Source organism: Gobio gobio, assembly GCF_949357685.1.
Source record: "Gobio gobio genome assembly, chromosome: 21".
Classification (NCBI taxonomy): Eukaryota; Metazoa; Chordata; class Actinopteri; order Cypriniformes; family Gobionidae; genus Gobio; species Gobio gobio.
This window is the reverse complement of record NC_137117.1, coordinates 27513182-27540905: the sequence shown is the minus strand read 5'-3', so window position 1 is coordinate 27540905 and position 27724 is coordinate 27513182. Positions and strand designations below refer to the sequence as shown.

The 27724-nt window shown below is 38.2% G+C and overlaps 1 protein-coding gene across 11 annotated transcripts; it reads right to left on the bottom strand.

Moving 5' to 3' along the window:
* On the bottom strand, nt 1–27522 carry usp19 (ubiquitin specific peptidase 19). 11 transcript variants are annotated; one of them, XM_079803100.1, is made up of 27 exons: nt 27119–27522; nt 26080–26133; nt 25615–25944; nt 21661–21792; nt 19240–19376; nt 18204–18710; nt 17770–18085; nt 16346–16502; nt 16196–16267; nt 15982–16097; nt 14993–15210; nt 14697–14889; nt 14471–14604; nt 14203–14361; nt 13929–14039; nt 12702–12812; nt 12445–12546; nt 11890–12030; nt 11621–11739; nt 11371–11514; nt 9885–10204; nt 9692–9805; nt 9386–9602; nt 8548–8700; nt 6652–6818; nt 6392–6567; nt 1–1104 (listed from the first exon to the last, which is right to left on the bottom strand). In XM_079803100.1, the coding sequence occupies exons 3-27, from the start codon at nt 25778–25780 to the stop codon at nt 964–966; spliced, it is 4323 nt and encodes a 1440-aa protein (XP_079659226.1). In that variant the 5' UTR covers nt 25781–25944; nt 26080–26133; nt 27119–27522; the 3' UTR covers nt 1–963. The 11 variants fall into 11 exon arrangements, with proteins under 11 accessions (XP_079659226.1, XP_079659224.1, XP_079659223.1 ...); XM_079803098.1 differs by having other exon boundaries at nt 14993–15216; nt 27119–27500; XM_079803095.1 differs by lacking the exon at nt 1–1104 and adding an exon at nt 3527–5255 and having other exon boundaries at nt 14993–15216; nt 27119–27500.
* Nucleotides 27523–27724: the final 202 nt, after the last annotated feature.

Below are 27724 nucleotides of genomic sequence, written 5' to 3'. Positions count from 1 at the left end.
TCTAAGGTTGTTATGCAAAAAAGGCTTTTATTTATATTAACCATTTGTTTTATTCACAGCAGCATTCTTACGATCAAACCCCCAGTTCCCGCTTACTTTGCAGTCCAATACGAAAACAAGAAATGGGGAAACAAGACAATCCACTCAACAACAACAACAAAAAATATGATACACTGTACTAGGGCTATTGTAGGCCAACATGCATCTCAGCCAATCAAGCTTTTGCATTTCCACAGGATCTGACATGGAGTAAAACAAAAGAAAATTTTCAATCACTGGATTGTCTGAGAAAGAAAGAACAGGACATCAAGTGTAATAATGGCCCGAGTGTGAGAACCCCCCCCCCCCAAACAATCTGCCTTGTCCACACTTAAAACTTCACCTACAACAACTGCAATAGTTTTGCACAACACTTCCAGACTCTTTAAAGAGAAACAGGCCAGGCGACACTTCAGTGAGAAAAACAAACTCTTCTGTGCATCCAAACAAACCATGTTGATCTCAGTCGTTGATTGTTTTTTACCAAAGTAACACCTCGTGTAAATACAAGCAAGATAAACATTGTATTAGAAACCTATCATGGGAAATTGTGAATGGCATAATTCTAAGTGTTAAAATGTTTACATATACATTAAAAAAAAAAAAAAAATTGCAGATCTGTGCAATTATTCTTATGACTGTATTTAAATGTGTGCACCTTTCAGAATTATTTGTGAATGTGTTTGAGGATTAGTCTTTATTTTAAGCATCACCTTATGTACGTCATCTGAACATACAGGCCACTTAATCAGACATTTCCAAACAGTCTCTGTGTTGGAAATGTACACCCAGCCTTTTTTTTCTCCACATTGCTAATGTAAATAAAAAGAAAATTGAGCACCTTTGCCATGCTAGATCCACTTGTGAGCATTAAAGTCAATTACATTTTTTATTGGAAGCAAGTCTCCCTGACTGGGTCACGTTTCAATCCACCTCTTCCATGCTGCTGTAGGACGGGGCGGCGCATTCTCCAGAGTGTGCAAACATCTCAGAGGTCACTTCTGTGCTCAACTGAGGGGGTCCGTCTGAGTCCAGGTCTGTCCCAAACAGTGTCTGGCTAGAAGCCTGTAAAATAAACCATTGTTATAGAGAGAAACTTTAGGCATTTTCTGAACGGAGTACATGAACGCCACAACAACAACAACAAAAAATCAGTGATTTCAAGATCTGGTCATTTTTAATTATTTATTGTTTGTGAAGAGCGTGGTACAGGCACTATTACAATTGAGCAGCATTTAAAGTGGTCTCAATTATTGCTGGCATATTTTGTGCAGCATCATAAATAACATTAACATTGCCATTTTAAGATTATACTTAAATAATCACTTACGCAAACATTCAATTACTGCTTAAATATGATTACCGGTACATACATAAATAATGTAGTCCTGTGCCTTTTATCAAAGATTTATCCTTAAATTAGAACCACTAACATTTCAAACAGGAACACCCGTGATGACATAATGACCCATGACCTTAATGAGGTACGATAATATCTGATGGTATTGTTTTGGTCACGGTGTCCAGAGCGGAGGCATTCACAGAAGCCAAATGTCTTTAGGCTTTGTAATGTGGACGGCCACATGAACGATCATAGCCCACCAGCATCCCTGAGACTGTTGAAACTGACACATACCCACAAACCCCAGTACCACCCATCTTACAATATCTGGATCACATTTCAATTTACAACATGTGTAACTAGGCCTTGAATCAATGGATCAAAGTACAGAAAAACAGAAAGTACTGAGCTGACCTGCCTTGCTGACTCAGAAAATGCTAATCAGTCAATAACATTTTTAAACAAAACATCTTAAACTCCTACCAGACTACCGACAAACTTTGGCGAAAAAAATTAAGACGGAAGAAAATAATTTAGTGGTTTAAATGAGTAAATATAAAATTAACAAAAGTGAACATGAAACCATAAAATTAAGTAGCAAGATTTACCCCAAGATACAAAGAATATGACTCCACCAACCTAAAGTCAACATGAAACAGTAGCACACAGATCATTTTACTTCTAGATGACATAATAAACGAGAAAAAGAAAATCCAAGACGGGACTTGATTTCATCCATTGGAAATAATTGTTTTGCGAGAAGTTATTAGTAGAATAATGAGTTTGCTAAAACAATGTCTAAATTGTTATCTAGCCAGTTATTTTCATCAGCTGAAACCAATAAAATATATTCCAGAGTATATGTATAATATAGAAATTTAATTCCAATTAAAAAAAAAAAAAAAAAAAAAAAAAACTTTCCTGGAGAATAACATGCACTGATCATTCATGCATAAGAACAAAAATATGCATTAGAGTAAATAGAGTAAGTGAGTAAAGTGATGTGAAGGCCAAGTATGGTAACCCATACTCAGAATTTGTTAGTGCACACACATTAGGTTACCATGGATGGACACACACACCAAGACCACAAGTCCAACTCTCTAACCAATAGGCCACAACTTTAACTAGAGTAAATCATTTTGAATTCATGTTGACTTTAAATTAAGCTCAAAGTACAAAAAAATAATACACAAAGACTTGAGTTTAAAATGCCCCCATTATGCTGTTTATAAAGGCATTTAAGTTATATCGAAAACACAGCTGATACACAATGCTGATCTGCTTTAAAAGGTCCGTTCATCCATAAATGAACATTCTGTCATCATTTATTCACCCTCATGTTGTTCCAAATCTGTTTGAGAAAAGATATTTTGAAGAAAGTCGGTAAGCAACAGATTCAGTTCCCATTGACTTCCATTGTATTTTTTTTTGTCCATACAGTAGAAGTCAAAGGGAACCAAAACATTCTTCAAAATATCTTCTTTTGAGTTCTGCAGAAAAAAAAAAAAGTCATACACAAAAAAAAATTAATTTTCATTTTTAGATTATCCCTTTAATATTAGTTTTGATTGAATGGTTAGTCACACACACAGCTAAAATACAATCTCACGTTTGGCTAAAAAGGAGGCAGCAAATAAAGTCCTTCTAATGGCTATTTTCCTGAGTGTTTTTGAAACATTCTGGACAATGCTGTAAAAAAACTGAAATGGGGCAAAAGAAATCCTGACTGGCATGGCTATATCAGAGACGGGGGTAACTGCAGCTTGGAGTAATGGGCGTGCCGAACGGTTTCCTATATTACAATAGCTTGTTAAAATACGATCATTTATTTCCTTTGTGGTTATATCTTGCAGCTTTAATTACTTTATTGTTGTTTAACAGACACATGTTACTGTGAGACGCAACAAATGACTGAATGAAAGAAAAGAGATTTGAATGTGCACTCAATAATGTCCACTATGGTTTCAGACACCACTACAAATGGCTGTCCCCTCAAATAGTGCCCTATATAGTGTACAGGGGGCGACTTCGGATTCAGCCTTAGACCTAAGCTCGCAGTTATGACATCGATAATGTGATGACGTCAGTAATCCGCACCATGCAGAGGTTCCGAAGCTACTTTTGAAAGTTTTTTTTTTTATTGAATGTTCTTAATATCATTAACGTTGTTTTTACGTTAAAAGAATGGAATTTGGTTTTTATAGGATTATGTTTGATTTATTGCTTCCTTTTAATCTATAGGCCAATAGACTTGGTCGGCATCGTGTCATAGCTGGGGGCGGAGTCAGTGTGGGGGAAAACAGTCCATTCTCCCACAATGTAAATGGCTGGGGTTAACCCAGTATAGCCTGTGTAGAATCACTTTTGCCGCTCGACAGAGCAAGATATATTTGAGCCATATTGGGTCAGATTGTCAGTACACTATCTGTGACTGATAAACGACCCAACGGAATCAATGACCAGAGGTGTCATTTTCTGATCAAAATACATGCTGCTCCGCCAACCCCCATATAGGTATGACATGCCAACTTCATAAATCACCTTTTTTCGATGAAGACATTAATTCAGTGTTCCTGAATTTAATGGATTAAAAGTATGTATTACATACAATGATCATAAAACGTGTCTTGTGCTATGAAATTGATATTTGGAGTTGACAATATGTTGTCAGTGTCACAATATTATTAGAATTGCTGACAATAGCAAAGATTTTTTATTTACTTTTGTCTTCATCAAAAGACTGGGTGATTTATGAAGTAGCCTAGCTATTATGTCGTGTAATATTTGTGGAAGCAGTATGCATTTTGACGAGAAAATGTTGAACATATAATGTGATTATCAGCTTGAAGCATAAGCATGAGCCCAGCCCTTCCCATCATGATATTAAGACGACTTTTGAATGTTTTGTTCATTAATAACCTCACGCATTATGTGGATGTGTGATCGCTCATCGTGAAAAACTGCTTTAATGAGTCCCGTACGTGACAAGTATGACTTTATTGGCGTTTTGTTCAACAAAGTTGCCATTGCAATTAATGAAATCACTTTTTTTTTTCTTTACAATAATACCAGCATCATGTAGTGCAAATGTTTAATTATAATGGACATCTGTTTATTTGGCAGAATAAAACTTCAGATCAGGGTTTTTTTTAACATACTAGAGGTGCAGAACGCCACATGGAAACTTTTCGGGACGGCACCAAGCAAAAATAAATCGTAATCATTACAAAGAGTAAAGATAGAGCGTCTAACAAGGTCTACGTGCATTCATTCTAATGGCTAGTTTTCCCCCGCAGCATATGGCGGATATGACGTTTTGTGGGCGTTCCCAGTAATGCCAACCAAGTCTATAGTGACAGGAACAGATAGCTTTCGCGACCAATGAAAAACCGTTCGGCACGCCCCCCCTACCGTTCAGCACGCCCATTATTACTCCAAGCTGCAGTTACCCATGCTTGCTATATCAGGCTGTGACTCAAGCTAAATAACATTGAAGTTGCCATCAAAAAGAGTCATGACTTACAGTACAATCAGTTTAAAGTGCAAATCTTTGTACTGAGGGTCTGCAGCTGCAGTGAGTAGTAAATCAAGCCCAGTTGGACCAGTATAACAAAGGATAGATGAGGTTGAACAGCAATGCTAGGACTGCCGCCACAGTGCCCAGGATGAAATATCTCAGGCGTTCTCCGTCACAGTAATCTGAGATGCCATCTCGTCTGCGGTGAGAATGCCCACTCCTGCCCTCCACTGCTTCTTCCTCCAGCCTTGTCCTGGCTCTTCTTCCACGTAGACCAGGGCGGAACAGGCTCCGAAGAGAGGATTCTCTCTGCCCCTCCTCATCCTCCTCCAGTTCCTGCCATATCAGAGACGCCTGCGATTGGCGGAAACCTGTGTCAGCTTCTGGGCAAGGGCCTAGCCTCATCATTACACCGTAGAACACCAAATACACTTTCAGAGAGCACACTGCTCCCGTTTCATATGCCGCTCACACACTCAGGTGGATGGATAAGCAGATTAGCATGCGAGAGTAGATTCCAGAAGTAGAATTTCATTTTCAAGTCATAGCTTTTTGAATCAATGCACACACCTTGTAATTGATGCATCTACTAAACTAAAAGGCAAGATGTTTCCCAAGACGCACCCATAAATAATCGGTTCAAACTTTAAGGACAGACTACCGGTGTTTAACTTGGAACATGTGCGCCTCGTTATCAATCATATAATGACCCTGATGTTGCCAAATTGGCAAGTTTTGTGACGGTCATTCACGCATTCAACTGAGCAGAGAGCAAGATGTAAAGAAACTTCTTGTTAAGGTGCGGTCACATTTACTGTTGCGCTGTGAAATTTTACAGGTGAAATATAGACTTTTGGTAGTATCGAAGGAGGCTGAAAAAGTTCCCCATGCAGATTTCGCTCTTGTTCAAGTTGGTCACGCAAATTTGCTGTGCTGACCAACAGAAAGCTGCTCAGTTTGAAAGTGACTTCTGTGTGAGCAGTGCTTCATTCATCACTGCACTATTGTCATTGGACCTTTTTAGCCAATTAAATGTAGCTAATGTGACCACACTTTTACACATTGTTGATACCAAGGCTCAAATGTCACTGCTATATATTTTTCCCTTTTGAGATGCACCAAAATCATGAACAAAGAAGGCATCAGAAAGAAGTCATGAGATCCTAACACAATCCATCAAAATCCACTCATTTAATGACAGTGATGCTTTGTGATTCATCTATTAGTCACAGCTCTGAAGATATCACAAGGCAATCTTCTCATGAAACTGCTAATTAAATTATAATCATCTGATGTTGTCTGGGCATTTTTGAGAGACACCTCATTAAAAAAAAATTAACAATGAAGAAATAGCCCTTTTTTAATGTTGAGAATCCACCAGGAACATTATCCAATCCCTTGCAACTTTAATGAACAAGTATACAGCCGCTCTACTAAGATTAAATGTTTTTCCATTGGGCTGTGGTGACATGAGAAGGTGCTGAGCTCACCTGACTGGCAGCACCACCAGTTGCAGCAGAGGATTCAGCGCCAAGGGGCCCCAGCAAGTGAGACGGCCTCTCCACTGGAGAGTTCCTGCGGCGGTAGAACAGCACATAGGCGTAACGTGTCACCACCTGACTCTCTTCCACTGTCGTCACTGTGCTATCATCAAACAAACGCCAACCTGAAACAGTCAAAGCCAAACAGTGAGATTTTTGAATGATCACAGATGGTGAGAGCTTATTGAGCTAGAAGAGCTCAAACGTACCAACGTCGCTGCGCTGGCTGTTCTTGTCACTGGGAAGACGAGCATAGGCTGTGTAGTGCCCTCCAATCATTCCGCCATAATGGTTAATCACCGCGTAGAGGTCATAGATAGGGGGCTGCTGGATGTCACCCTTATGACCAATACAGAACTTACTCAGGTCCAAGTTTCTGATGAGAACAGAATACTCTTGGTGAAACATACATTATATGGCCAATTCAAAACCATTCAGCTAAATGAGAATGCAACCGATCAAACCACCATTAATCTCCACCAAATCTATCAGGATTGTTTTTGCAATGGTACTAACAACTGAGATGCTACAAATATGAACAGTATTAATAACATTATTGCAGATTTTCAATCATTTTAAAATGTTTACTTTGTATCAATATAACTAACTTTTTTCAACCATTGAGTCTATTGGTTTTCAACCAATACATATATTCAAATGTATTAGTATAGCACTTTTCATAATAAATATCATTACAAATGATATTTACAGGTGATGAGAGTTAGGAAAGGACTCCCTAGAAAGATTAAAAACTTTCACAAATTTATAAAACTTTAAAATAAAAAAAAATTGAAAAAATATATAAAAAACAAAACTCTAAATATTAGTAAAAACTATAATAGTATCTCAATCATACAAAAAGGACACTGGTTTAGGGTCAATAAGATTGTTTTTTTTAACGAAATTAACACTTATTTTGCAAGGATGCATCAAATTGAACAAAAGTGACAGCCCTACAAATAAATGTAGTTCTTTCAAATTCATTAAAGAATCTTACAAATATATCGTCGCTGCCCGATGAAACTCACGTATGTCCAAAACGCTTACTTTTCAGGAAGTGAAAAAAACACCGTATTTCAAAAGCAGTTGGATGTAGTGTTGTCATACTTGGTACGGCATCTTTACATGTAACCATATTCTTGCCAGTGTAATGATATAATCCACATTTGACCAAAATTGAGTTTAAATGGACATACGTGCATATTTTACAGTAACGGTGGTCGATACGCGTTCTTCCGATCATTAATTAGAATGGCAAAGTCACGTTTCATATTGACAGAGGAATACGTGCCGGACATTCTCAGCCTCTGGCAAGCGGTGATAGCAGTATGAGTGAGGCATGTTCTAGTGACAATCATGACAGTCGCATTACAGGCTATAATTTGATCAGTTTGACTAAGAAAAAAAAGGCTGAATCTTATCAATGAGACCGAGTTTATTTACATACTAGCAAGCAAACTAATCTGTGAAGAACTAGATTAGAACTAAACTGTGGAGAGCTTCAATGTCGTACTTTCTGCTATCCAGTGCTGAGCTTCGATGAAACAACTTCACGAGACCAGCGAGACCGGCGAGATGCTTCCACAGGGCGGGAGATACGCGGCGTGATTGACAGCTTTGACACCAAATGGATATACGTGAAAATCAGATGACATGATTTCACAGCTTTTCATTGGCCATTTAGATATGTGAAGCATACTGTATACGGAAATGAACCTGGACATTCAAACCGTCGAAAAATCTCAAAATCGGCAAAATGGACATACGTGTTTTTCATCGGACAGCGACGATATATATCATGGTTTTCAGAAAAATATTAGGCAGCACAAGTGTTTTCAACATTCATATTCAGAAATGTTTCTTGAGCAGCAAATCAGTGATGATTTCTAAGGGACTTGATTAATGGCTGCTGAAAATTAAGCTTTGCCATCATAGAAATAAATTACATTTTAAAATGTATGAAAAACAACAGTTATTTTAAATTGTAATATTTCACAATATGTGTACCTGTTTTACTGTATTTTTGATCTAATACATGTAGCCTTAGTGAGCATAAAAGACTTTAACAACATAAAAAAAAAGAATGTCTGTGAGATTGAGTGTACCTGACTGGGAAATCGACCATATCATTTATCTTGTCCCTCCATATGAAGCTCCTAAATGAGAAGCGCTTTAGCTGGATGATGAGCACGTTGGGAAGGCGCCAAAGCAGCAGCTGTTTAGAGGCCTCCCTGTGTTGCTGACACTTAGGACAGTACCTGAACCACAACAAAAGAAGATTTAAATGGGCCAATCACATTTATGATGCCATTTAAAGTGCCCCTATTATAGGTTCCTAATTTTGTTTCGGATGTCTCCTACATTATGAGAAAATTCAAGTGTCTCAGTGTCTGAAACGGCTCTCTAAACCCCTCCTTTCCGAGATCCTGCTCTGAACGGTCAGATGGCTCAGTCACAATCTTTTGTGATTGGTCTACCGTTAACGACGCGTGATAGAAAACGAAATGGCCATTACCATATCTGAATTTAAGCTTCTGAGGATTCCTCAGCACTTGTACACAGTGATACAAACAGCAACGTTGGCGTTGGTTTTACCGTATCAATTTAAGCGAGAGTCCTCATCCTTTGGAAGTGCATGCAAAGTGAATTTGCTTTATTCGAGCAGAAAACAGCATCTTCTCGAAATGCCTCAGCTACAAATAGAGTCTTGTGAGCGGATCAAAGTAGACGTTGTTCGCAGGCAGCCAGCAAAGACTATAAGTTGGCATTATGCAAATGTGTTACAAACCTACGTAGGTTTGTAACAGGAAGTGAGACTGGAATTGCTGACGAATCATTTCAGCTGTTCAGAATCTAATCAAAAAAGCATAATGGGGCACTTTAAACACCTTGCTAAGGGCACTTCATGCTTCAAAAGTTTGAAATTGTTGTGTATGTCCATACCATGCCTCTTCAGGGGCCAGCACTTCAGGTTTGGTAAAGAGGTTCAGGCACTGCTCTAAGGTAAAGTGTCCTGCCCTGGATGTCTCCGTAGCAGAGCCCGGGTCTTCATCAAACTCCAGCTCTTTAGAGCGCACCAGCACATATTCCTTCAGCCGCTCATTGTTCTTCCACACCAGCTCCAGCATGCAGTCATCAGGCAGCTCCAATACCACATCACCTGTAGGTGGCACCAGGACGATGAAAAACACAAGCTTCTCTAACACAAGCATTTTAAAAAACACATCCATCCAAAAACCTCTGACTGACCTTTGTCCTCAAGTTTTGTGTCCTCTTTTTGGTTCGAGTCCAGAACGTTGATGTAGAATTGAGACACACTTCCGCTCCCAGACTCAGAAGGCTGCTGATACCCAGTCACTACAGCTACCAATGAACATACAATGATTGACTATTCCTCCAAAACAAACAAAGACTTCAAGGAAAGAGCTTTAGACCAACTTACCTTCTGGTTTAATAGCCTTTTCACATGATGTTTCTTTCTCCACCAAAGAATCTTGGGAGCTGGTGGCAAGCTCACAGCATCCTGAGTCACTTGTGTGTATGGAGAGTGTGTCTGTGGAGAGCGTAGTCACGGTCTCTGTTTGAGGGGTTGTGACACAGTCAGCCTCTGTTTCCGCTTCTCCTGCAGATGACGGCTCTTCTTCCTGCTCTTGACACTCTGAGGCACTGCTCGCCGTGGAGGTCAAGTCTACACGGGACAGGCTGGCCTCTGGGGACGTCCTACCGGACTGGAAAGGTGGCTGGAACACATTGACAGAGTACCTGCACACAGAAATGAAGGGTTACACAGTGCTGCTGTTCCTAGTTTTTAAAAGACTTTTCTTTCTTTTTGGCAAATCTATTTGCCAAAACTACTTAATAAAATAGCTATTAAAATAATAATAGGCTACAATTAAATAATTTATAATAAATGCTATATTGAATATACAGACTTAAAACAATACTATTTTCATAAAAATAAGCAAAGAAAATATAAAACTGATATAAATATGAATACTATAAAAATAATCAGACAAATACATTTATAAAAGTCATCAATAAATGCTATAATAATAAAAGACATACAATTATATCAAAAGGCTATCAAAAACATAACTAATAAAATTATTCTTAATGCTACAAAATTTGTAGAAAATATAAGAATTATATGAAAATATAAGACAAAATAAAATGCTATAAATAAACAGCCAAATAAGTAATTTATAAATAAATTACATCAATAATTGTTATAATAAACAAAATACAAAAAGCTCACAAAAATGCTATCAAAAATATGAAGTATATAAAAATATTTATATAAAATTCAAATGCTATGGAAAATACAGACAAATAAATAATTTATCAATAAATGCTATAATACATAAAAAGACATACATAAATAAAATGTTTATAAAACATTTATACAAAATATAAATGCTATAAACACAGGCAAATAGACACAAAATAAAAATAAACAGACAAATAAGTATTAAAATGCTATCATTGTACTCGGGTACGTTTACACGACAACGATGTAAAATATGTTACTTTGCATTTTTTCGTGTAAAGACATCATTGTTGTCAAAATGATCCCTGTTCATAAGGATCTGCGAAAAATGCTGTATTATGCTGCCAGGCCAGTAGGTAGCGATGTCACTTGTAAAGAAACACTGCGCGCCTGTAGACTGAACACATAATATGCATGCGCATGACATCCTCATTTCAACAATTTGTGTTTTTGTAGTTTACACAGAGACAATAACGCTATCGTTTTCAAAAGTTTGCATTTTCAGGCCTCCAAATGGCCACTGCGGTGTAAATGAAAGGCCAAAACGCTTAAAAAGTTTTCAGTTGAAAATGATGTTGTGTAAACTTTCCCGTACTTCTAAAGCTGACCCAATTACCAAAGTACACAAATGGGCAAATTATTCTGAATCTAGTAACTATACCTAGAGTAGCCTTCCAGAAGCTGTGTGAGGCGGGTATATGTCAGCCTAGACTCAGGCACAGTGATTAAAAACGGCAGTCCAATATTCTCCACATTGGGCCGGCACATGGTCTTGTGAGAAGACCAGTGGTTTTTCTGGCAGGCCCTGTAATCAGAGGAAAGAAACTTACCACCAACTAAGCCAAGACAAAATCTCTAAATCCAAAGCGTGATCTCAGAGTCATGGTTCTAAAGAACAGATGGAAACTCACTGATTGCAGTAGCCAACACGGTAACAGCGAGTACAGCGCTTGAGCTTCTCATCGTCAGAGGCAGGAGGCTTCAGGCAGCCAGCACACTTTGTGATTGGGATGCTAGGAACCTGAGGTCTCTGAAGATCAATACAAAGAGAATACATGAAATCATACCAAGAGAAAAAAACAACACAAAAACATGTGTTATTGCTGCCACAACAATACTGACACAAACTCACAAAACTGAAGGAGAAAATGCTGAAAAAAAGGTGATGGAAATGGTGTACCTGTTGGACCTTCAGCAGCACCACCCTCTCTTTGGTGAGATCTTTTGACAACATCTCAAAGCAGAAGAGCAGGTCACTGGGCGAGACCGTGTCTAAAGACTGAGACGGTGAAAAGATTCTGTGGAACCTACCCTTCACCACCTGAGAGAAAATAAAGAGGCTTATAAATGACGTACAAAACTTACATCACAAGTCGCAATAATAGAATTTTATTGTCACTACGATTCTGGATTCCAATGATTATGAAAACAAGATAATCAAGATAAAACTATTTATAAATATATGCACTTTGCATCACTGCGCCCTCTTCTGGATTGTTGAATTAAAAATCTGGTGTTCACACATGTTTAGAAATATAATCAATCAAAAATAATTCAAATTTTAGAAATATTTAAGTAAAAATGTATTTAGTTCTTCAGCCACACTTATGGTCCTACACTCCTTTCCTTCAAGTTTGCGCCACTGAAATATATTGAATATAGTTTACAAAAATGTTGACAGTTTTAGAGTTTTCATTAGAATGTGGCCGTGCACTACGACATATTACATCCATACCTCTGCCAGCTTCAGATTCTCGGGTCTGGTCCTCACACTGCGAGATACTGAATCCAGTACTTCAGTCGTGCTCGAGTTCTCTTTACTCACACTGACCAAAAACTACACAAATGGTTGGCAAAGGGCAAATGATTTATATCAATATATTCATCATTTTTATTCATAACACAAGAATGTCCATCTAAATAAAGATGAACAGATTAAACCCTACATGCACAGGCTTGCTTAGAATGAACAGATTTTTATGCTGTTTTTACCTTGACTGGTTTCTTGTGAGGCTCTTTAGCGAAATAGAAAACAGTCAACACCTTCTGCTTCTGGGGTAGAGGGACAGGTAAGTACAGGAAGGGGTCAAAGGTTATGGAAACCTAAAAAAAAAAAAGGAAAGGAAAGGGAAAAAAAGAAATAACAGATGAGTAAACTCCCACAACCATACTGCTAACAGATACTGGACATCATAATTATCTGCCTAACATAATCAAAAGTAGTCAGCATTTCCTGACACACAAAGGCAGCCTAAACTGGGGACCACTGGACTTGAATTTATACCTGTATCAATATCCCATTCTTTTTCTCACCAAAAGCATTATCACAAATTTGCCAGTTTTCATAACAGCATAGACACACTACCCATGTAAAATTCTGAGGTCAGTATGATTTGTTGTTTTAAAGGAATTGATGCTTTTGTTTAACACGGATGAATTAAATTGAACAAAATTGACAGACACTTGTGTAACAAAATATTTCTGTTTTCACAAAACCAAAACACAACTGTTTTCAACATGTTCAAACAAGTAACCACATCAGCTTAACATAACTATTTCTGAAGGATATAGACAAAATTCAGATTTGCAATCAAAGAAATAAATTACATTTTAAATATGTTACAATATTTTAAATTGTGATATTCATTTACAATATTACTGTATACTTAAACTGTATTTTTTAATCAAATAAATGTAGGTTTGGAAAGCATAACGCTGCAACGCACAATATGGCGAAATACTCTGAATGCATTTGATATAATATATAAATGTACATTAGTTTATATTTTTATTTATTTAATTATATATATTTATAGAGTGTTGATCAATAAAACCATAAAATTACTTTAATACTTTATTTGAACCAATTATTCTTATATATGTATTTTAAGTTATTTTAAAGGCTATTGTTCACTTAGGTCTATTTTATAAAAATAATAATCGTTAGTGACAGCCCTATTGTAAAATGCACCTGCATTGTTTTTTTATTTGACTATTTTTCCTTTCAGTCATTGAAGATTTTGTAAATAAAGTTTCTTAAAAATATCTTGTTCTCGTGAGCCTAATATCGTATATAGTCTTGTCTCATGAGCGAAGTGTATCATCGCACCCCTATTTTTTTTGTAATCCCCTGCCGTGGATGTCAATCCAGTCCCATATTCCACCATGAGAAATCTGTTCACCCTAATCATAGATCTTATTTTGCTCTTGATGCATTACCTTAGAACACACTGGACACACCAGCTTTGACTTGTACTGTCCCTGAAAGAGGTCAACAATGAATGAATCGTTCCTCATTTTATGCCTCTGCCATGCCTCTTCTGCAACAACCTGCCAAACAATAAACAAGAACCGCAGATTTTATACCATATGTGATACAGTGCGATGACTAAAGTTTGATACTACTAGTAAGAATGCTTACATTTGTCAATTGTAATATTTGTAAAAAGGTAATATTGTCTAGTATGTTTTGAGACAAAAATCAAGAACTCACCTCATCCTGACGGCCGTCTGAGTCAACGGTCTCTGTATATGGTTTGTCTTGGATGCGGTTCAGGTCCTCATGCAGCCCATCCAGCAAGAAAGCCATGAACTCTTGAGCATCGTGCTGCGCATAGCCTGTAAACTGACTGGCCTTACTGGCAACTATAGCCTATGAAGAGAAATTAAACAACACCCGGTCATTATGGGTTTTTTAACAATCAAATATGGGAAACTAGAAGATATGGTATAACAGGACAGTTTTGTTGCAGCATAGATACCTTTAATTTGGAGGGTTGAAATGCGTGGTGAGTGCCCTTCCACAGCGCTCGAAGCAGAACAGCAAAGCCAATAGCCAGTCGTCCACCCGTGCCCAATGGGTTATTACAGTTAATCTCTGACTCAAACGCCCGGTCTGAAAACAATAAACACCACAAAAAAAACAGCTTGGTAAGACACATAACCAAATAAAAAGTATCCATTCTCATTAATGAAAATGCCACACACCGTGGAAATAATCCCTGAGTTCCCGTGTGTTTGAGAGGGACTGGATCACACTGTTCATAAAGCAAGTGTTTCCCAGATTGACCAGTCCAGTGAAGCCGGGGAGACACACCTTCTTCTCCTCCACTTCTTCAGCTCTCTCATTGCCTGCAGGAGGAGTGTGAGTCATGGGCTGCACCATGCAGGTGGGCTTGGGCTTTGGACAGATGAAAAGACAAGTGATATCTAACAAGCTTGAGACCAGATTATCATATGTGACATGAACATGATGATGGATTCCCTAAGGTCCACTATATTACCGTTACAACAGTTGGTTCCTGTTTGAGGGACATTTGTTCTGGGACTGAGCGAGGGGCCACGGCATCCAGCCCTGATTCCTCTGAGGCTCGAGGGGGTTTGACTTTCTCCTCTCCCACACGTGGTTCTTCTTTAGCAGGAAGTGCATGCTGGCTGCTTCCTGGCTGACTTTTATCGAGTGTGGAAGGGCTGGAGGGCACGGCAACCTTGGCGCCCCCCACTGCACCTTAAACAACAGACAATAGACAACAGACAATAGAGCTTATGGTTAGCATCAAAAAGTCAAAGCTTCAATCTTCAATCATTTCTTTTAAATATCAATGTTAAAAACAGTTGTACTGCTTAATATTTTTGTGAAAACCATGACAGATTTTTTCAGGATTCTTTGATGAATAGAAAGTTCAAAATAACAGCATTTATTTGAAAAAGAAAATATCTCTACTGTCACTTGATTAATTTAATGCGCTTAAACGGTAGTGTATATATTATTATAACACAACAACAACTGACACTCAGTATATCCCAATGTATCAATATATAATCGGACTAGCACAGCCCTAGCAAAATGCCATGTTGGAGTGGTAGCTAAATTTGAAATAAAGCTATATAGAGCAGTGTGGGTCAGGAGTCTGGCATAAAGACAAGAACACATTGGCACATTTGACTTGACCCCGTCTCACGCTCGTATTGAGTTACTGGATCACTCCCTGCAGTCAAATTCCCTTTCTTGACTGGTTCCCTCATTTCAGCATGTAAACAAAAACAGTCCAGCTTTTCCACAGTAATAATATAATGTGTGCTCCCTATTACACATGTCAGAGCTCGCTGAAAAGATCAAGGGTCCAGTTTTTCATATTTACCCAAGCCCAGGTAGCTATCGCTTTGGAGATTTAAGAAATCACGAATGGAGACAAATTCATGTGCATGACATAATCATGTGCGTTTGTTTGGAAAAGACTTTTCAGAAGCAAAGAGAATCCAGGCAGCAGACCTTGTGTGGCAGGGGCCTCCAGACCCCCCCAGCGTTGACTGTGTCTTTTCTTCAGGGTAATGTCGATTCGGGACGGAGTAAAGGCATAGCTGGACTGATCTGGCTGGATTAGATTCCTGAAACATCAGCAGATGGAACCAATAAAGAAACCCTCAGAAATGCACTCTTGACTAGTGGATCGACAGAGATTAGGATGCCCATCAGATAATCTCACCTGAGTTTAACCTGCCATTTAAAGACAGTGTTTGGTCCGCAATCCGGATGAAGGCGCAAAAAGTTGGGATCACTGTGGACAGTTTTAACAATTAATGGAAACGGAAGAGTTACTCATGAGGAAACTCATGTGTGCGGATTAATCTCTCACCTGGTCTGGAAGATAAGAGTGAAGTCTTGTTCCCTAAACAGCACCCTGGAGGTCTGCCGGCAAATTTCTTTCAAGTAGACGTTAACAACCATCAGGTCTGTGCCTTTCTCATACGAGTCATTTTTCACTAACTTCAAGTTCACCATCGGCTCCGGACCTTAACACACATCAGTCATGAGAAAAAAAGGTTCAAAGGTTTTGGGTCAGTACGATTTTTTTAGGACTGCAACTAACTATTATTTTGATAATCGATTAGTTGGTCGATTTTTCTTTTTCTTTCAATTAATCGATTAATTCGATAAAAAGCTATTTTTTTATTTTATTGACAAAACTATTCCACATCCTGCCCAATGCTGTCCTTCCAACAAACGTGTCAGCTGAGTGCAATGAAAACATACATAGTGAATACATCTACCCTTACAAAAATTAACCATGGTTTTACAACGAATAAAACAAGCAAATAAAAAAAAAAAGAAGAATCATAAATAAATAACACGGTTATTGTAGTTATTCCATGGTAACCACAAATTAACCATGGTTTTGCTTCAAATCCATAATTTAACTATGGTATTTGTGTGGTTATACAAATGGTAATCAATACGCCAATAAAACATGGTTTTACTATAATAAAATAAAAATTGGTGCTATACATTATGTGCAAAAGTTACTAAGAAAAAGGACAGTTTAAATCCCTACATTAAGATGTTAAAGAAAAACAAAAACACAATAAAAATAAACTGTTAGCAGCCGCGCACAAGCAACCTGTTACTGCCATTTCTTTATCCTAAGAAACGTCTTACATTTATATTCAATTACACGCTGTTATCCCTTTACAGTTACTACTCTTAATTCAACTACATGTTGACTTTTAAACCTAAATTTAGCGTCCAATAGCATATATTTCAGCTAAATTAATGTTTTTGCGCTGAATATTAATAGTCTCCATCTCGACAGCGCTCTGTCTGTTTGACGCGCTCGTTCAGTGAAGTTTGAAGTTTAACACAGACTGTCAGGACACGTTTTCATGCAAAATGGAAATACTCACGTGAATAAGTAACATTTACAGATAAGGATAAAACCTGTAAAATAAACGTTTTGCGCTGAGGAGGCACTATGTTAAACGCTAATGCATTAACTTGAAGCTTAAAATAAAGAATTCTCATGTTTTGGCTGCTAGGATTATGTACCTTTCCCGCAGAAGCTCACTCTATTTCCACTCCACAATTTTTTAACGCATTTTGTCCATAGAAATATGTTATTCAGTGCTGTAATTTGGCGTGAGTGGTGGAAGTTGGTGGCAGACCTGACTAATCGATAATGAGAATCGTTGTCGATGATTTTCATTCTCGATTATTATCGACTAGTTGTTGCAGCCCTAGATTTTTGTTGTTATTGAACATTTTTACAAAATGTTCTCAACTGACCTTCTGTATCCTCCTCATGGTTCCCTCCATGTGGCTCCTCCTTGGACTTATCTCTCTTCTCCTCTGTGCAGCTCTTCTGAGGAGACTCCTCTCTTTTTAAGGGTGTTGAAACAGGCTCTCCAGATCCTGAATCATGAGATGGAAGCATTTTAGGGATCTGGGTATCAGCCTGTGGCTTCTTTTCCTCCTTTCTGTTTTCGGTCTCATCTGATGCTATTTTTTCAGAGTCTGTTTTCACGGGAGAAGAACAACTCTCCTGCTGCATCACCTTCGGCTCACACAAAGAGGAAACAGTCTTGCTATCACCTGCTTCAACCTGTAAAAAACACAAAATGACGGACCACAGGATGTGAGACTCTTTCCACCATTCTATTTCCTGCTGATTATTTTCATTTTCGGGTAAAGTGTCACCTGATTATTCTTATTTGGCTCACCTGAGCACTGCTTTTTGGCCTCCTGTCCGCTCTTTTTTCTCTCTGCGACGCCTGGCATGCTTGACCTTTGACTTGTATCTGAGCCCTGTTGTCTTTTGCATTGCTAGATGAAGAAGCACCACTGCTAACGGCTGATATGTGTGACTTGCCATTAACTGCTTGTTTGGTTTGAGACTCCTTCGACGAGCAGGGAGCTAGTGGGGGCTCCTTTGTGTTTTTAGAGGGTCGTGTGGTGCGCTTTGCGCTGGGCTCATTGATCGAGTCTGCTTTATCGCTTGATTTAATCTCGGCTGCCTTCATCCCGGTGCTCTCAGTGAGCTCCACCTGTTTGCCTTTCATCCCTCGTTTCAACCCTCGGTCGGGTTTGCCTCGTTTTTGCTCAGCAGAAGTCACTGCGGGCGTTTTCTCAATGGTTTCGCCAGATTTTTCAGACTGCCCTGTGGTTGACTGCTGGTGGTTGCTGCCATTCTCTGTAAGGATGTTCACTGCTTCCGTCTTTTTCTTGTTCTGCATAATGGGGAACATGAATAAATAAAGCTTTCCTAAGGGGGACTCTGGCTAGGCAAACATTCATGAACGCTCAAAGCTGCATGTGTGCATGGTCACACAGTTTGCTCTTGCAGACCAATGGGAAATAACTGTAACTTTCAAACTTTCTTATCATCCTAATAACTTATTTAACCCATATCACGCTATCAGTTATATATTGAATTTATTTATTTATTTGATAATATTCTACTACTAAATAACATTTATCATTAAATAATGATATTGAACTATTAGCAAAATATTTGTTAAAAACCTTAAATAAAAGTGTATATTTCATTAACGACATTTTCAAACCCTCAAAAAGGGCGTCTAAATAGACTAATAAATTGTTTTTTAATTGTACAGCATTTGTTTGTAAGGAATGGCAACTCTATCTGCCCAAAAAAAAAAATGTTTTGCTTAGCAAAAAAAATTAATAAAAGCTTGCTTGAAAAGGAGATAGACAACAGGAGAAAAAGAGCAGACAAGAGGGAGGAGGTGTTCTTACAGCAAAGGTGGGCCAGGTGTTGAGAGGGATCTTCTTGTGCATGACAAGCTGCAGAACATTTGTTTTCTCCTTATAAAGCAATTTACTGCAGGAGGCTTCAATCTCTTCGTGGAGATGACAGCTCCATTCACGGCCATCTGAGAAAACACAAACGTCACAGTACATACACTATTGTTCAAAAGTTTGGGGTTGGAAGGATTTATGTTTTTGAAAGAAGTCTCTTAACCCTCTGGTGCTCTTCAGTCATATCTGACCGGAAAATTCTGTTTTGAAATATTAAAAATCACTGCTTCATCGGAATGATATGAAACTTGGTGACTTTTCTAGCATTAGGTACGTAAACACACAAAAAAATTGGGGTCATGATTCGAGCATGCTAAGTGGTCGTAAAAAAAAGAAAGAAAAAAAGTAGCGTTCATTGTCTTCGGTCATAAATGACCGACCATAGGAAATGAATGGGAAATCAGCAAAAACACAAAATTCTCTGAATATTTGTGTGTACAATCTACAAATCGGCCACGATGCTGAAAAAAAGTACACAGCAGTAAAGGGGTGACACTCTAAAACATCAAGAGAGTGATATTGACACATCCACTCACACACACACACACTTATATACACACACACACACACACACACACACACACACACACACACACACACACACACACACACCTATGAAAAACTGAACCCATGAACTAGGGATGGGCATTTTTCCGAAATATTGTATTCGAATATTTGGGCTCATAAAAAACAAATTTTCGAATATTCGTTTATTTAAATGACGTTATTTTGAGAAAAGGAGAAAGAGGTAATTTTTTTTATTTATTCATCAAATTGTCGTCACCATTTCTAAACAAACTTATGATTAGGTATACACAACAAGCTTATGTTATATCTTAAGGTTTTCATTCAGTTCAAAACATTAAACAATGTGTGTAAACCAAAAATATAGGCCTAAAGAACAAAAGCATTATAAGCTCAAGCAGCATGAGCGGGAAAAAACACTAATGCAGAGCGCGCCAGTTATCGTGCAGAACATAGGCTACATATACACACACACGAGTCAGAATATGGTTATAGTGTTTTTATATTGTTGCACATTATAATGTTGAAAAAAACAATAATATCATGTGGATGATGATATTCTCGGGTGAGAAACGTGCCCCGCTGACAGACGTTGCAGAGACACACAGATAACGGTGTTAAATGATGTTTCTAACAGCACATTGTGTTTTCAGTTCTTAAACCCTCGACAAAACTTAAAGGAAGCATTTGTCTCGAGATAATTTTGCTGTCGTTATCTCTCTCTCACTCGGTGAACATCTGTGCTTACCTGCACTCGTGATGCAGTGATGGACAGCTGTCCTCATTCAACTGGTGTTTGGATTTGATGTGATTTCCTTCATTCATTTTATCAAAAGTAACTCCATTTTGTAAGAATTTTCAATGTTCATCTGAGTAATTCCAAACATCGCGAGGCAGGACATTATGTGATCAAATACACTTAACTTATTAACACGCTCCACAGCGCCACCCAGTGGATTTAGCTATAACTGCGAGTTTTAGAGGGATTTATCATGGATTCACTGCATTTACGGCCAGCAAAGCAATATAGTAAAATTCGAATAGTATTTTTATTTATCGAATATTAATTACAGATCGAATAATCGAATATTTGTGCACACCCCTACAATGAACCACATATGGAATTTTTAAAACTCACAGCTTCATCAGAATGATATGAAACCTGGTGACTTTTCTAGCATTGGGTATGTAAACACACAAAAAAAAATTGAGGGCATGATTCGAGCAGGCTAAGTGGTCATAAACAAATACTCCCACTTGTGCTCTTCGGTCAAAAATGACACCAGAGGAAATGAATGGGAAATCTGAAAAAACAGAAATTCACAGAAAAACATCTATACTTCTAACAAAAGAAAAATATCTAAAACTTTATCATAAATAGTCTTTCAGATTTTTTCAATATATATTCAAATCCATCAACAACAACAAAAATCATTAAATGTGTTCAAAACAGAACTAAGGAATTCTCAAGCCTCTCCATAGAGACCTCTAGTGATCACACCCATGGTTGCATGATTTCTTAAATAATTCCAAAAGAGGGCGCTAATCTGCCTTCAAAAAAAAATATTTTGAAGGCCTAGTCTCTATTTTAACCTGAAATACTGCAATAAAAAATTATTTTAAAAAATTATAATATAATTTTCAATGGCAAAAATAGACCATAATTATTGCATAAATATAAAAAAATACCATCAAATCATCTCAAAATACAAAATTAAAAACATTCTTTTATTATATATTACACTCACAAAAACTGACAAGCACGGCACACACAAATAAAAAAGACCTACATGGACCAAATACAATGGACACAAGCACACATACTGTCCTTACCCGGCAAGCGGATGTGGCAGGCGGAATCGGAAAAGGCAGAATCAATATCTTCTACTCTCAGGACCCCAGCATCTCCACAGTTCAGCCTCACAATTACCTCGTACGCATTCTGCTTCCAGTCCAGAAACAAATCTACACAGACAAATGAACATTCATGTAAGGTTGAATCCGTCACAAACACATTACGTAAAATCACTGAAGAAAACCCTGACTGTAATTAAAAGTATTATTCCATATGCAGAGCGAAAACACAAGAATATTTATGTACATTTATGTATTAATTACTACAAACCTGATTTCATGATAATGCTACACAATCTGATAGCCAGTCATAGCAGAAAGCCCAGCTCCTTTCGATTTCAAACTGCTCTGTTATGGAGTTTAACATAGGTGCGTGTGAGCGAGCAGGTCAGAGAGAGCAGGAAAGATCGAGAAAGAGCGCGTGTTTATCTCTAAGGATCAGGCTTCAGGGTCAAGTGACAGCTAGTCCCGTCCCTTTACTCTCTCTCACTGTGACACACGGATCTAAAAGGTCATGAAGAAGCTGCAATGCCCCACAGCTAGGCTTCTATTCCACGTGATGTCATCCCCACTCTGCCAGTATCCCATGAGCCTCCCTTGCATGACAGGAATCAGCAGTCCAGAGATAGACTTCTCCCGGGGTTCATGTAGGGATGGTGCTCTGCTCTGTCTTGCAAAGACGAAACATGACATTTCGACAAGAGAGACAAATGGCGCACCCATATCAAATGCCATGTAGAGAGGCCAATGAGGGAGGAATACTCTAAGCAAAGTCTTCTCATGCATGTGCCGGGCAGAGTCACTCCCCTGACCTTGACAAAGCACTTCTTTACTGAAGCAGAGACTCACAGGCTTGGATTACAACACTTCAGCACTCAGCATAGCACTGCAGAGGCAAAACACAAAGCAGGCAGGGCACAGGCTGGCACCCTAAAACAAAACGCTAATGTACGTTTGTCAAACCCGTCACATGTCTCAAACAATCATTGGCGATTGTAAACTGAAAACATTACCAGTCCATGTAAGTGTCAATTTTGGTGTCCGTATTGTGACATACATACGAGTGAACCGGTTATTCAAAAACATATGATATTAACATATGATAAACAGTCTAATACCTTTTCTGGTAAAATCTTACTAATAAGTAAAAAAATTAAAAATTAAATTAAAAAAAAATGTGTAAGTATGGATGAAACCTTCACAATAAGCTCATTAAAGGATTCGTTCACTTTTAAATAAACTTTTGCTGATAATTTACTCACCCCCATGTCATCCAAGATGTCCATGTCTTTCTTTCTTCAGTCGAAAAGAAATTAAGTTTTTTGATGAAAACATTCCAGGATTGTTCTCCATATAATGGACTTCAATGGGCCCCAAATGGTTCAAGGTCCAAATGACAGTTTCAGTACAGCTTCAAAGGGCTTTAAACGATACCAAACGATGAATAAGGGTCTCATCTAGCGAAACGATCCATTTCTGCGAGAAACCGAGCAGTATTTATGCTATTATTTTACCTCTAAACAGACGAACGTGATCATCTCAGCCATAACTTCCGCTAAGTGAGGTCAAAATACGAGCCTGTTCATAGATGTATACGTAGATGCCTCATTAGCGCTTGCACGGATCAGTAGAATGAGGAATCTACGATCGATATATCTATGAACAGGATCGTATTTTGACCTCACTTAGCGGAAGTTATGGCTGAGCTCAGAGATGATCACGTTCGTCTGTTAAGAGGTAAAATAATAGCATAAATACTGCTTGGTTTCTTGCAGAAACTGATCGTTTCGCTAGATAAGACCCTTATTCATCGTTTGGTATCGCTTAAAGCCCTTTGAAGCTGTACTGAAATTGTCATTTGGACCTTGAACCGTTTGGAGCCCATTGAAGTCCATTATATGGAGAAAAATCCTGGAAAGTTTTCATCAAAAAACTTACATTTCTTTTCGACTGCAGAAAGAAAGACATGGACATCTTGGATGACATGGGGGTGAGTAAATTATTAGCAAAAGTTTATCTAAAAGTGAACTAATCCTTTAACATGCATTTAAAAAACTGATGGGGTAAATTCAATTGAGAGTTTATTCAATTGCAGGTTATAAAGTCAGAATTGTGAAATAAACTCGCAATTGCAAGAAAATGTCAGAACTGTGAGCTGACTTTCTCAGAATTGGATTTAGTTTATATCTCACAATTCTGAAGAAAAACAAACAGAGAAAATAGTCAGAATTGTGAGATAAAAAGTGGCAATTGCCTTTTGTATTTTTTTATTCTGTGGCAGAAGCTAGCTTCCATGGAAATGTGCAGCTTAATAATTAGCGCAAAACAACGCTGAAAATCATGACTATGAAGGTCACAATTTAATCTAATAAAATTGTATTCATTAAAATGTTTATTGTTGCAGTACTAATTTACTTATGGAGTCAAAATTAGAAATTAAACAATTTGGGGGAAAAAAAGGTTCTGCATAACAGTTATCTGAAAGTTAAACAAAAATAATCTGCACCAGAAGCCCATTATTCGTACAAGGATTACTCAGTTATCTGGAGTTGTTGACGATTTGACATTATGACAACACTGAAATAAAAATGTAAAGCCTGTACAAATAATTGTGAAATAATTGAGTACACATTATTATAACTTATGTTGTTTTGGACGCCTGACTGTTTCCTTATAAAGGTCCAGAAATGTTTTCGTCGGGTGCGTAATGTTCTTTTTAAATATGATGTCATTTTGTTGACGTAATACCAAATTTAACATTTTAATCAACAGTACGTTTTTTGTTAACCTTGTACCACATGTTTTGGAGTATCACAATAATATTGTATGTTGATATCGAATTGTGACATGAGGTTATCGTTAAACCCCTAATATCTGCCCTTTCCAATGAACACAAGAACCTGCAGTAAACACAGACAACTTAATCCAGATATTTTAATCAAATCCGCAAATTCATTTGAAGAACCAAATCCGCCAGAGATCAGATATCTCGATTAGAAGATCTGCCATCTGTCAAATCATCAGATGTATAAAGCGCGGTACGAAGAATGGACACCTGGTCACCTGAATTATATTCAACTAAATCTAAGAAGCTGCCATATACTTTAAGATTACGATTCTCCATGAATGCCAAGAACATGATAACTTCAGGTGATTGAAAAGCCATCCCTAACCAAACAAATTATTACTTACGAACTTACATAAACATCCAACAAGGAAAATAAGGCTCATTCAACAGCTGTCAGCAATGTGAAATTATACAATCTGAAATCACAGCATTCAAAACCACCTTTGGTTCTAGTTTTACTTTCATTATCACTTTGTTTTGTTCAAAGATAATTACCACAAGATGATTATCAGAAATGTCTGCCTAAATTAAACTGGATTCACTACATACCAACTTAACAAGCTTCCAATGCCACACAACAACCAATTCAATAGGTTAGCTTTAGAAGTAGTGCCATAGCTCAATCAATAGTGTATACAATAGCGGAACAATTACACAAGTTCAGTGCGTTTCACAAAGTTAACGTCCCAGTTCCCAGTGTGCTACAGATTGGAACCGATCCCAGCTCTGCACATGAAAATAGGACAAGGACTATACCTTTTAAATGACTTTAACCTCTAGTTATGGGCCAGGCTGCATTTTATAACAGTCAAAAGGACACTGCACCACAGACGCTTTGTATCAGTTCAAATTACATTAGATATATCCAGTAAAACATTTAACCCCCACAATATTTTTGTCCAAGCATATGAATCAAATATGTGTCTAGGTCCCTACGGCTTGAGTTCCAAGACTAATGCCTGACAGGACACCAAGCGAAAGGACAATGAAAAAGATAAGAGATGAAATTAATTAGGGTAAAGGACCTGAGTGAGAAAGTAATTCCGACCTAATTTGAGTGTTTACAAACCACGTCCTCTCCTCACCTTTCCTAGTCTCTGTGCTGACGGATGAGGCTGCCCGCTTGGCCTCCTTGCTCTCTTGGTTGACTCGGTCCTTCTGCTTCTTCTTGCTGGTGCTGACCGCATCGTCAGGTCCTCTCTGACCTCGCCTCCGGCCCGATTCACTTGGTCCTGTACTGCTGCTGGCCATCTTCAGCCACTTGCCGCTAATGGGACGGCCGTCTCCTACCTCGCTCCCGCTGCCGGAGCTGCTTCCACAGGGGTCTGGATCTGAGCTGTGCCGTTTCCTGCCCGGTCCAGCTATCTTGGCGACGTTTCAAGTGAGAGCACTCCCAGAAGAGAATCAGAGGGAGACTGCAAACAAAAACAACAGTTGTATGTAATACAAATAGACTCTGGTTGAGTGGTAGGGGTGGGGAATCACCAGGGGACCAACGATGCGATATTAACATCATGATTCTTAAAGCAACATAAATTGTGATTTATTACCTTTTTTCAACTGCAAATGTCACAATTGGAAAAGTTTGTCCACATATGTTTTATCTAAAAAGAAACATTTTATTAAGGTACTTCTTGGCTTGAAAAATAGTAAAACAAAACACACTAGGTATCTATGAGAAGCATCTAAGTTGTTTATAAGCATTTTTTTTTATTTTATTTGTTGAATATGTTTAGCAAAGTGTATTTTAACATTTAAGTATTGTATTGTCTGTCATGTTTCATGATTTGAAATTGATTGGCAAAATAAATTCCCTCTCATTTTAAAAACCACGTGCTCGGACACTCTATGGTTCAATATAACATTTTTGATTAGCGAATGAGTAGTGAACACTAATTAGTGAATGAATGTTAATTAGAAAGCATTAAGCGTCAGGCCACCAATGCCGGTTACTGTCAGTGTCGGTTTTTCTTTTCTTTTTTACTGTCAGTGTCCTGACACTTCGCTGTCATTATCCAAATATATGGAGAATTTGGTTAAAAGAATATATCTTTGACTTCAGTAACTTGTATATTTACTTTTGTTTTCCATTTTTAGTTGTCACAAGATAGAACTATATCCATGGAAACTCAAGCAGCTTAAAACCCCATGATGATCGCTAATGCTGCGGCTGCTAACCCGACTAGCTTAGCCTGCTCGAATCGATTCCACACTCAAATTCTCTTTAACTCAAAACATGTCACCAACAAACCGTCATTTCACGTTCATTTTGTTCTAATGCTGCTAAATATCATTTGTAGGAAGTGTGACATATCTTAACTTTGTTGTTGGAGAAGCCAGTTAGCCGTGTTGTGTGAAGAGCGAGCTAAATATCCGTTAAAGGGAACCGAGGCGCGAGGCCTCTCGCGCTGTAACGGCTCCGCGAAGCTAATCAAGCGCTTAGCTTCTGTTAGCACGGGCTACTGAGCCGGAACACTTTACCGCAAGGTCGGCTGGTGCGGTATTGTCAAAAGTGTGTATACATGCAAGAAAGGTAAGGACATTTAACGATATTTTGATATGACAGCAGTTGTTTAGATGAAGTCTTACTTTGTTTCGTTGTTGTTCTGTAATGACGAGTCGCAACGGCTTTCTTTTCGTTAGCGGAGCCGCGGCGACTCGAGCTTAATTCAGCACCAGGCTTCGAACACGGCAGCGGGCCGCCGATCTCCCCTGAGCCGCATCAGCTCGCCTCTAAAAACCCAATGCTTCTTTATTTCAAAATAATCCTAACCAGGACCCATTTTGTGCCGTTAAAAAAGAAAGCAAGCGGCTGTAAATACAAACAAAGACGCAGAAACGGCGCCCGTCCTTCACTTTATGAGCCGACCGCTGCTCTGTAACTCACACTTTGTTAGAGAACAAAAACAAACCGAGTAGCGACGGCGATCACGCCAACCTGCTCCACACACAAACATACACACGGGCCACTTCCGGACGCTCAGTTCCTGTGCGCTGACAACCATGCGCAGATGAAAACTATTATTTTTGATGCATCAAAATTAACAGAATAAATTCTGTTCAGTTGAATGTATCATTTAAATAAAAAAAATAAAAAATGTATCACGGTTCCCAAAAAAATATTGAGCATCACAGCTGTTTTAAACATTGGTAATACCAAATATTACTTGAGCAAAAAAAATATGAAGAACCATG